At 41.5% G+C, this 12,313-nt stretch overlaps 2 protein-coding genes across 20 annotated transcripts in view; one reads left to right on the forward strand and one right to left on the reverse strand.

Annotated features, from left to right (window-relative positions):
* The window catches only part of CLVS1 (clavesin 1), a 175,607-nt gene extending 172,313 nt beyond the window's left edge, over positions 1-3,294 (forward strand). Inside the window, exon 6 of one of the 2 annotated variants that reach the window (XM_025001621.2) lies at positions 1,129-3,294. In XM_025001621.2, coding sequence (XP_024857389.1) covers positions 1,129-1,216 — 88 coding nt within the window. In that variant the 3' untranslated portion in view covers positions 1,217-3,294. The remainder of the gene's footprint in view (positions 1-1,128) is intronic. The other variant, NM_001206009.1, reaches the window with a different exon arrangement.
* The window catches only part of ASPH (aspartate beta-hydroxylase), a 189,839-nt gene continuing 179,752 nt past the window's right edge, over positions 2,227-12,313 (reverse strand). For 16 of the 18 annotated variants that reach the window (XM_025001422.2, XM_025001421.2, XM_015474449.3 and 13 more), the window contains one exon: positions 2,227-5,123. In XM_025001422.2, the coding sequence (XP_024857190.1) occupies positions 4,973-5,123 (151 nt within the window). In that variant the 3' untranslated portion in view covers positions 2,227-4,972. 18 annotated transcript variants of the gene reach the window in all.

Consider the following 12,313-nt stretch of genomic DNA (forward strand, 5'->3'; position numbering starts at 1 on the left):
TTGGTCTTCAGCTCTCTACCTCCCCCAACAGGAGGTCAAATTGAAAGGATGTCTCCCCAAGTCCAGGCATACAAAAATAGACATTCATCATTAATCACATTGTTAAAATAAACCATGTAGCATGGCCCAAAGCCTCAAGTATACAAAGACACTTTATCAGGCAGGATACTCTAGGGGTTAGTTAGTCAAGGGACGGTCCTGAAGACTCAGAAGGTGGAGAGTTTGGGAAACTCAGGTGTACTGAGTTACCCATTTACTGCACTTACATGTAAACCTTGCTTATTTGAATAACCCACTTCAATCATTTTCTTAATGTTTTGAGTGGCTTTTTCTTTTTAGTATATGAATGTTGATTGAATGTTTACTGTGTGCATAGCTCTTATAATCTTCTCTATAAAGTTGGAAAATAATTTCAATCTGGGTTATAAACACAAGAAATTATTACTCCAGTATCAGAAACTAAAGATCACTGACATTATTGCAATATTGGTAATAATAGAGTGCTCCATAAATTTTGACTACAATTACATGCTGAATGCTTTATGTATAATATTAGTTTTAGTCCTTCTTAACAACTCTGGGAGGTAGGTAATAGCTACCTATAGGTAACAGGTAATAGCTCTGTTTTACAGATGAGAAAACCAAGGTCCAGAGTTCTAAGAACTTCCCCAAGACTCCTCAGTTATTAAGGAGTCAAGGATACATTTACAGCCTGATTCTACATCTTGTGCTGTTAACATCATATATGATAGTTTCCTATGACCTTGAGAAATAAAGGCTCTCAAAAGTATTTTGAAACATTAAAAATCCAACCAAATTTATGAGACTTTATACATCTCAAGATCCATAGAATGCTTAGACAAAGGGGCAGAATTGTGGCTAGAACATGTGTTTGTTTTATCAAGAGGAGATCCCTACAAAGAAAATTCCAAGATGCCTGGTTCCCTAAAAACGTGATGTAGAAGACACAAAAGCAAGGAAAACAGAGATACACAAGGGGGAGAAGTTGTATAGTTGAGTGTCTTGCTTAATCAGGGATCCATGAAGTCTGAAGGCCCTCCAAGATTCCAAAATGGCTCACACCATGAATTGTCTGTAATCACATCTTTTTCCTTCCCCTATTATTAGATCTCAGTCTGTGGTAGAAGCTGGGACCCTGAAACATGAAGACAAGGGAGAGAATGAGAATACCCAGCCACTCCTGGCTCTGGACTGAAACCCGAGCCACCCCGTGCTCCCGAAGTCACCAACTCTCAGTGGTATCAGCCACCAGGAAGCACATGTGAAACTGACCACACGACACATGCGTTCGGCTCGACACAGGGCCTCCTCTCCTGCCACCCAGTAATGACTGTCACCAGCCATTGGTCTGAGCAGCCAAAGTTGAACAAAGACTTGAGAGATGCATTTTTGTTTTTAAATGAGGGAATTGGAGGATGAAGCAAGGTAGTCATGGAAACAAGACTCCCCCCACCCCATATTTATGGTATTAAATGAGTTGAAAAGAGAAAAACTAAATTTGAGGCACACACCTCATTAGGACAAAGATTTCTCTAAGTCTTTGAAGAGATGCTCTCCAGTTTTTGCAGTTTAAAATTAAGTGCATTTCCAAGTAGATCCATAAGAATTTAAACTGTGCAGACACAATTTTCAAGTTTAATGTAGTGCAAAGCCCCAAGACAATAGTATCTCTGGTAATCTTCATTCCTACATTGAGTTATTTTCTTTAACCTCATCACGAGCATCCAATCTCAAATTGTTCAGCCTAAGAGCATACTCTTGTAGGTCTGGCTATTTGCAGAGTCTGTTTATTTTGATATCCTGCAAAAATGATTTTGATGTCACATTTTTGATGAGGCCATCGGCTGATTATCATGAGCTAATTTGAAACAAAGACACACAAATTGAAATATGACTATTTCATCTTAGTAATGTGGCTTCCCACAAGGAATGTATGTCTCTAGAGGGTAGGGGGTTATGTTGAAAATACATGTCAGTGGTTAATGAATCTTTTCAAGTTGTCCCACTTAGGTCACTACGGCAAGAAAAGTGCTACACAAGCATTACACACGCACTACGTCCCCCCACCTCCCTCCTGCAATCAGTTAAAGGTGCGAAGGATGGACCTGGCTGTTGTTAAGGGGGTAGGTATCAAACTTGGAGGAAGATCTTTAAGGACGGCTAATACACAAGAACTGCAAATAAGAGAAGGCTTGGAACGCAGGATGAAATGCCAAAGATCATTTTATTTCTTTATTTTCCTTAGAAATGGAGTCCCCAGCTATCCATTCAAAGGAAACTAGATAAAAATAAACAGATATCATAGCATATGATATCCTTACTTGTGCCATGTCTCCCCAAACCAGTTGTATGTTTTTAGCTATATCTCTTATTCTCCCAGCCATTTGCATGACATGGGCCTTCATTACTATGACCAGTTGGTGCTCAATGTCAAAGAAAAAATAATTAATAGTTGATAATGAGCAGTAAAACATGATTTTACACTTTAAGTATTTGGGAGGGTCAATTTGTTGGCTAAAAAAATTCAAAGGCAAACTGGCCATAATCATCCTCAGTAGATATTATTACTAATTTTAATAATTTATCATGTCTCTTTCTCAATAGATCTAGTGTTTTAATTTTTTTCTACTGGTAGAAAATGATAACAGAAGAGATTTTTGTATTCCACTCTTGAAATAAAATTGAAATAGAATTTAAAATATTTCCCAATCAATTGCATCACAGTATAAATAAAACCAATTCATTTTGTGTAGACACTTCAAATAACAAGATAGTAATACTGAAATAATTCTACCAATGCAATGACTTTTCTTATATACCACAACATAGGGAGGAAAGATGAAGAATTAAAGCAAATTAGAAAACCCATTTTATTACTTGAGTTTATGAAACAGTTGTGGGATCCAAGTGTTTAAAATGCTACTGGAGTCAATTATTGCCAAACATTTTGCAACAGTAATAATAATTCTGGCTTTCCAATTGGCAATATTTAGAACCCTACTGTAGTGACCTGATTTTAAATACCATATTATAATTATTAAGTTAAGAGTTTGTTTTTAACTCTCTTCCATGATTTCATTAAATGAATGTAAGATGATGGCTCAACAGTGACAATGCTACTTTGAATTTCCTTATGTGTATGCAATATACATACAGAACCAAATTCAGTAAGTGACATGAACGTTGCCACGCGAGCACTAGGTTGCATTGTCCTCTGTCAGTCCTTTCTTCCGTTCAATAAATACTGAAGGACACACATGCCTTTTCATTTTTCAAGCGTTTGCTTTTCCTTCCGGACTTCGGTAGTTCACTCTGATGTTTTTTCCTCAAATGCTTCTTCATCTGTTTTAGAGAGATTTTTCAGCATTGGCAAAACAGAAGGAAACAAGACAAATATTTTACAGACTCTTCAAAGGGAAGCTAATATCCTTAAAGACAAGCAAAAGCGGTCCAATAGCATTTTAAAGAACTGTTTTTTTTTCCTTTTGATGATATAAAGAAAGCAACCTTCTTCGTCCTTCAATGGAAAACACAAGTGATTTTTCTCCCTGTGCGTGGTAACCTGTGTGTCATTTCTTTAGCGTTTTTGTTCATATTGGCTTAAAATTCAGTGCATGAATATCATTACATTCTTATAGCTAACATTTCTAGTTAGCTTTGGTTTAAAACACACAAAATTTAATGCATTAATATTCCACTAAACTAATGATGTGGTCATCTTTGGAACAAGTAGGCAACTGTTCTTTCTAAGCAATGGCAAATTTTAAAACCAAACTATCAATAATAATTAACACCTCAAAGTGAAGTTTAGATGGCAGAAGTTTCTCAAGCCAGGGAGATGTCAGAGTCTTTCGAACAACTGTGAAGAGGAAACAGTTTTGACATCCTATACCCAGAACAGACATCCGGGCATTTTTGGCCTTCCACTCTGTCATCCTTCTTAATTTTGCAAAGTTGTGATAGGAATCCTTTCAAGGACCTTCTCATTCACAAGGATCCACAGTGGAAGACCCTCTGGATTCCAGCCCTGTTTCATAAATGCAAAGGGGCCAGAAGTCAGAGATCCTAGCAGCCCCGCATTGAGCTGATCCCAAGAGAAAATTCTCACTTGGAGAAATTTTTGTTTTCTTCCCTACAATGCCTGATATTTGTCATTAAAAAAATTTACATGCATCGTTGTTATAACTAAATATAAAATGACTCCAGATCCTTTTTCAGTGTAAAAAGTTCCTCTTAGAAAGAAATACCATTTTTGACAGTATTTCTGCCATTCACAGAGTGAGAAGAAAAATTAAGACATCAGCTCTTAATGAAGACAAAAAAGCAAAGAGACTCAATAAGTGGGGAGCAGTATGGTTCATAAGACATTGGCATAATTATGTCTTTCGGCTTTGTATTAGGAAAATATAATTTTTTTTTCATGAGTGCCTTTACTAAAAATAATTAAAATAGGGACGTCTGAGTTCACCAGGAAAGTTACCATTAAACAGAAGTATTTATGCAGCTTGTCATTAAACTCAACAAAAAAGTAGTGGTGTATGATGATAAACCATCTAGCTACCTTAGGAAAATAGAGTTGCATAGAAAAATTACAGACTAAAGCAATCCATTCACAGTTTCTACACGTATTCTCATTAATACTGATTCCCCCTATTCTAAGAGAAAAAAATATCTTTGGCCAGCAAGGTAGAAGCTATCATGGGTTCACCTGGAATCCAGGCATCAGATGGGGGCTGTCATGGATGAAATACGGCAGGCATTTTCTATAAGAATTGCAGTGAGGCAGATATTCCCTTTAGTGTTTTCCATCCCTGGGAGGAGGTTTAGAATTTTTCAGGCTGCAAATCAAGAGAATTAAGGGCTGTGGTGTTTGAAGGTCTATGCCCACATCCAAGGAGACTGCACCAAAAAGGTGGTCTCTCTCCAGCGTGTCCTGAGCCCGCACAGAATGCTAAATTGCAGGAAGGCTGCGTCTCTGATGGGGTGTCAGCTCAGGGTGCCACACATCCACAATGAAGATGAGCCGGAAAGACGCGGCATCCTGCCACACCTCGTGTTCAAAGGAGTCGTCAAAGATGAGCACCTTGCCTTCTTCCCACGTCCTGGAACAGAAAAGCACGTCAGTGTGTGACTCAGTTGCCTGAGGATCAACCCATGGCTGTGTTTAGGAAGGGCCTCTCATGATAACCTCTGCCATAGGACCAGGTAAGTGGAACACACGGGCTGTGAGGAGATCAAACCAGTCAGTCCTAAAGGAAATCAAGGACTGATGCTGAAGCTCCAATACTTTAGCCACCTGATGCGAACAGTCAACTCACTGGAAAGATGCCTGATGCTGGGAAAGATTGAGGGCAGGAGGAGAAGGGGGTGACAGAGGAAGAGATGGTTAGATAGCATCACCAACTCAACGGACATGGATTTGAGCAAACTCCAGAGGATAGTGGGTGTGCTGCAGTCCATGGGGTCACAAAGAGTTGGACACGACTTAGCGACTGAACAGCAACAACAAAAAGTAGAACACAGGATGTGTTCTTTCACTGGTGATTAAGAAAGAACTTCAGGATTCTTCCCGTGAACATCGAGTTTCAGTGCTCAGCGCTGAAGGTGTACACAGGGCAAGGGACTGGAGCTAAAAGTAAACTTATTCTTGGTACAAGCCTAGGCAAGGCTTCTTTATTTCGGCAAGCACTCAAACATGTGCCCCACCAGCTCACTACTGAGGTGACCTCTTGGTCAATGCCTCCATGCAAGAATCCACCTTGCTTGGGGCTGGTGCACTGGGATGACCCAGAGGGATGGTACAGGGAGGGAGGTGGGAGGGGGGGTTCAGGATGGGGAGCACGTGTATACCCATGGTGGATTCATGTTGATGCATGACAAAACCAATACAATATTATAAAGTAATTAACCTCCAATTAAAATAAATAAATTTATATTAAAAAAAAAAGAATCCACCTTGCAATGCAAGGGACCTGGGTTCAACCCCTGGTCTAGGAAGATTCCATGTGCCTCAGAGCAACTAAATCCGAGTGCCATGACTACTGAGCCCTCGCGACACAACTAGAGAGTCTGTGTATCGCAACAGAAAGATCCCACATGACTCAACTACTGAGCATGTAGTTCTAAAGCCCCGGAGCCCATGTGCCTGAGTGCCCTAGAACCCACACTCTGAAACAAGAGAAGCCATGGCAATGAACAGCCCATGCAGCGTAACGAGAGAGTAGCCCCTACTCGCCATAACTAGAGAAAAGCTTGCAAAGCAATGAAGATCCAGCATAACCGAAAATAAATACATAAATAAAATTATAAATATAAAATAAAGTAATAATTATTTGCAAGATAAAAGTCCCTTTAGGTTGGATAACAATGGTATCCTCTTGTGCAGAACACCTCGTGTGCTGTCTCACACACCTACCCTAAAATCTTGCACTCACCAAATGAGTTGCTTAGCTCTTTGATTCAATTCCTCTAAAGGTTCAAAGAGTTTCACTGGAGTCCCATCCAAGTATAACAAAAGACACAGGGGAAGGGTGTGCAAAAAAACAAAAACAGTACCTTCATGTTCACAGAGGTGCTGCTCACAGTAGCCAAAAGGCGGGAACAACCCCCATGACCACTGGCAGATGAATGGATAAATAAACATTTATCTATATACAATGGGATATTCCTCAGCCTTAAGAGAGAAGGGAAATCTGACAATGCTACAACATGGATGAACCTCTAGGCTGTTATGCTAAGTGAAATAAGCCACTCACACAAGGACAAATATTGTATAATTCCACTTACAGGTGGCACCTAGAGTAGTCAAATTCATATAAATTCAGAATTATGTTGGCTTCACTCCCTATGAGTAATTTAACTGTATTTGAGAAAACTGAAAACTTAAGAGGGGGTGTGATAATAAAAAGCTCTAAGAGAATCTGCGAGATACAATTCCTGTGGGGATGACAATTCTCAACATTTATTGAGTGGTAAGGCAATGGCACCCCACTCCAGTACTCTTGCCTGGAAAATCCCATGGACTGAGGAGCCTGGTCGGCTGCAGTCCATGCGGTTGCTAAGAGTCGGACAAGACTGAGCAGCTTCACTTTCACTTTTCACTTTCATGAACTGGAGAAGGAAATGGCAACCCACTCCAGTGTTCTTGCCTGGAGAATCCCAGGGACAGGAGCCTGGTGGGCTGCCGTCTATGGGGTCGCACAGAGTCAGACACGACTGAAACGACTTAGCAGCAGCAGCAGCAGAGAGTTTAAATAGGTTCAGAGTTCCACTGGAGTCCCATCCAAGTATAACAAAAGACACGGGGAAGGGCGTGCAAAAACCAAAAACAGTACATTCATGTTCACAGAGGTGCTGCTCACAGTAACCATAGTAGTACTTTAAGTACTACTTTGGTAAGTACTACTTAAAGTACTGCATGTAATTAAATCAACTAAACAGAACATTCTAAGTTTGCACAAAATGACACTTTCTCTAGATTATGATAGGTATAAGAAAGTCAAAGACTTAGGCATGCTCAATGTGAGAAAAATCTTCAAGCATTCCATTCATTAACTTAAATTGCTTGTAAACTGGGAAAAGCTTTTTAGTGTTGGAATGTGCTGGCTGGTTCATTCATGGAACCAGTACCTATAAATGTGGAACATAAGTTAGCACTGGTTTGTGGTTTTGCAGATATTTTAGGCTAAATATGGATGAGAGTAAACCATTGATTAAACAATTTTTTAAACAAGAAATCTGGGAGGTATTCCAAGAGGTTTGGAGTTGGTTAAGGTCATAAAATTCTATTAGATTTATTATATTTGCCTTGCCATTTTCTTTCAGATATTTTCCCAGAAAACAACAAAGATACTCAGTTACTTAGTGTAGATTCTTAAATGTAGATTCCTTCTGAATATGTTTAAAAAAAATTCAATCACTTATGAGAGCTAGAACGACTAAAAGTGCAGCCCTAATTGGAAAGGACAATAAAATCCCATTCAAGTGACTGCAGACTGAAGTGACTTAGGTTCATCAAAAGGTATGTCACCTATCTGGGAACAGATGAGGGTTTTCCAGAACAAAAAGAAACAGAACACCAAGATGTCAAAAGGTCTTTAGATCTCTTCTGAATGGAAAACAAAGACTCTCATTGTAATGAAAAGAAAAGAGTTTTTCCAGGCCACTTGCTTTGAGAGCAAATCTCCACCACATACAATTTATGTTAGTCACGCAGTCGTGTCTCTTTGCCACCCTACGGATTGTAGCCTGCCAGGCTCCTCTGTCCAGGGAATTCTCCAGGTGAGAATACTGAGTGCATAGCCATGCCCTTCTCCAGGGGATTTTCCTGACCCAGGGATTGAACCTGCATCTCCTGCATTGCAGGCAGATTCTTTATCATTTGAGCCACCACATACAATTTATGCTCAATTTGTGACATGGGAAGAGGCCTTTAGGGAAAAGATTTTCCAAGCAGCCTTGGGAAGAAGGCTTCTTGGAGGCACTCATCTAGCCTTCCTCTGAGGTTTTAGGAAGGCAGGAGGGAGGTGGGGCGACTGCACCCACTCTTCAGACACCTGCCTCGGCTTACTTTTAGAATTACTCATCATTACGAGGAGACTGTCTCTCCCTGGTTTGTCAAAAGATAGAAAAATATCTGGTCACAAGATAAACCAACATTATGTAATTCCTCAGTTTCTTAAATTATTGTAATTAATGATAATGGTATAATCATGGCAGCACACGCCTAATAACTATAATTTTGTCATAGAATTACCATCAACATTAATAATGCTAAATAATGATATGAGGAGCTTACAGTCTTCCATCTAAAAAGTGTATAGATCACATCTCAGTGATCTTTCCAAAAGGTTCTGAGATACACACATGACACGGTTCTAATTTTCCAGCAGAGTGTTTATTGACACGAAAGCCAGTTCAGATGCCTGCAGTGACACTGTGCTGTTGTGGAGGCAGCAGAAAGGCACTAGGTTGGCTTCATTACAGCCAGACCTCTAGCCCCAGATCATGGTTCTAGGGAACATCCCAGTGCCTACAGCTGTTACGCTAATGTTCCCTGCAAGGTATTTCAATAAGCTGAGTGGAATACAGAAAAGGGTCCAAGAGCTCAGGAATAAGGCTGCTGTAACACAGCTCATATTAAAAAGCAGAGACATTACTTTGCCAACAAAGGTCCGTCTAGTCAAGGCTATGGTTTTTCCAGTGGTCACGTATGGATGTGAGAGGACTGTGAAGAAAGCTGAGCGCCGAAGAATTGATGCTTTTGAACTGTGGTGTTGGAGAAGACTCTTGAGAGTCCCTTGGACTTCAAGGAGATCCAAACAGTCCATCCTAAAGGAGATCAGTCCTGGGTGTTCATTGGAAGGAATGATGCTGAAGCTGAAACTCCAATACTTTGGCCACCTCATGCGAAGAGTTGACTCATTGGAAAAGACCCTGATGCTGGGAGGGACTGGGGGCAGGAGGAGAAGGGGACAACAGAGCATGAGATGGCTGGATGGCATCACTGACTCGAAGGACATGAGTCTGAGTGAACTCTGGGAGTTGGTGATGGACAAGGAGGCCTGGCGTGCTGCGATTCATGGGGTCACAAAGAGTTAGACACAACTGAGCGACTGAACTGAACACAGCTCTTATTAATCTTGATTCACGGAAATCCCACAGGTTCTGACTGCATTGGAAATCTTGGCACATATGGAATTGAAATGTAAAACTGCATTATGGCTGCTTCTCTCCTCCTGATACATGTAGACAGAATATATACACACATACCTTCTTTGTTTGCCTATCTGTCATCTATCTACCTACCTATCTTTCCATCAATCCTCCCATCCACCCATCCATCCATCAATCTATCGATCATCTCTATCTAACAGGAGACAGCACTTTTCTGAAAGCTAGGACATCTGTGTCCTTGTTTTGGCCCTGCCAACTAGCCATGTCGCTGTGACAAGCACGTCATCCATGGGCCTCAGTTTCCCCATCTGTGCAATGATGTGGGTGGACCAGATGGCCTTCAAGTCTCCTTTCAGCATGGAAATTCTTTTAATTCTCTGAGTCAAGCTGTTGACTAGGACTTTAGTCTTCACATTACACTTTATAGTATATATTTCACAACACTGATGGGTATGGTGTTTGCTGTTTTGTTTAAAGTCAAAACATTAATTTCAATAAAAGATGGTGAACTTGACAAGTTCTTTTCCCAATAGGTTCTATATATACGCACCCCCAGGGTATCTCTCTACCTCCTCCTGGGGAGCCCAGTTTTGGCCAGGCTGCCACAGGGGCCCCTCCAGGTGGCCAGGGGCTTCTGCACTGCTGATCAGCCCCTGTGCAGCGTCTCTATATAGCCTCTGACTTCCTCCTCTTGGTCCTGGGTCACCAGGTAGCAGAGGGCTAAGAAAGCCAAGAAGGGAGGAGAAAGAAAGGAAAGATGGAGAGAAACTTCATGAGGCCACAGAGCTGGGATGCCTCTCTGCCCTTTCTTCCACATCGGAGGTGAGGGGGCAGGGAAGCAAAAGGAGAAAAAGAGGGAGTGGCTACCTGCGGTGTCCGGCTGCACCCCCCACCCCAGCATCCCTCCCAGCCCCAGGCCTATCAAACCGCAGACCCTGTCTGTTTCTTACCATCCCTTCACCAGCCCTGGCCCCCATATCCTCCATTGACTTTCATCTCCCTCCCCACCTTCGAGCTCCTCAGGGCCCCCACCCCCACCCCATCAGAGTGCATGCTGCAGGTTATAAGGACAACCTCCGATGATTCCAGGAGACTTGGTGTCACTCCTGGGAATGTGAGGGGCAGAAGTCCCCATTTCTGCAGCAATTGGAGATGAGCACAATAGAAGCTCAAAAATACATTGAGTGCATTTTACCACATCACACTCTGTAAATAGAGCTCTGAATGCATTTATATGGATTACTGTAATACTCAAAACCACACCAAGACATACTTTTGTTCTCCCCATTTTACAGGAAGAAAGTGAGGCTTAGTGAGGTCATGCGAGTTGTCTAAAGTTACACTTCATAAGACGGAACGCCAGGATTTGAACCCCGGTCATGTGACTTTGGGCTTTCCTGGTGGCTCAGTCAGTAACGAGACTGCCTGCAATGTAGGAGATGTGGGTTCGATCCCTGGGTGGGGAAGATCCCCTGGAAAAGGAAATGGCTACCCACTCCAGTATTCTTGCCTGAGCAGAGGAGCCTGGTGTGCTACAGTCCATGGGGCCGCAGAGTTCAACACGACCAAGCAACTAACACCGTCACTTTCACTTTCTCCTCAGCTGAAAAATAGAGTTGTTAATCATCCCAGGTACGCAGGATTGTTGTGAAGGTTAATGAGTGAGTGTATGCAGAGTGCCTGGCACGTAGAAAGCACAATGTCTATAATCGCTATGCACTTCCTCCTTATGTATATATGCATACGTATACATAGACATGGAGAGGCATCTGGGCAATATCTCTGAGTACTGAGATCAAAAATAATTTCTTTTCTTTTTTGTGTTTCTTTGTGTTTTCCAAATTACATAGCATGCACCAGTTTTGCCATTGGAAAGCATTATTCATTTTAAATGATAATTTTATTTGTCATGATAGAAGGTTGCATACTTGCAAGCTTATGTCCAGATAAAAAGTGCTATGTTCTGCAGTGAGGGAACCTTTAAACACAGATGCACACTAGAAGGAACTGCAAAACACTGAGGAAACAGCAGTGCGATTATTAATACCTGAGAACTGCGACGCACAAATTGCCACTCTTTCAAAAGTTGAGAAGCTCTGAAAAATTGCTTCCTGTTGCTGAGCACAAGGAAGCCTGATTTCTCAGTATGTGTGCTTCTGTTTCCATGCCAATGTTACCACCACAATAACAGCATGAAACTTCCAGATTTCATATTACAGTCTTTCTGTCCTCAGAGTTCATAAACTGACCCTGCTATTCAGCTCTCTAGCTGTTTTCACTAGCAGCCTTGCACAGTGTTTTAATGTCAATTGATCCATTTTGGTTATAAAAAACACTCTTTTTGTAATGAAATATTTAGCCTGACCCGATGAGAATGTAACGCAACGTACAACAAGTACAGTAAGGACACAGAGAAGGACGCTGACCCACGGCGATGAGAGGGAGGAAGGACACTGATGCTTCAAAACTCCTCAGGGACAAGACAGACGAAACAGTCCGTCCTCCAAAAATTCGCCTCCAGATCCAACCAGAGTTTGCTGGGAGGAGCGGGTAGCAAACACTTTTTAATATCACTATAAATTTGTAAAATATACCACCTGCTTAGGCAATCCCATGG

Source organism: Bos taurus, chromosome 14, assembly GCF_002263795.3.
Source record: "Bos taurus isolate L1 Dominette 01449 registration number 42190680 breed Hereford chromosome 14, ARS-UCD2.0, whole genome shotgun sequence".
NCBI lineage: Eukaryota > Metazoa > Chordata > Mammalia > Artiodactyla > Bovidae > Bos > Bos taurus.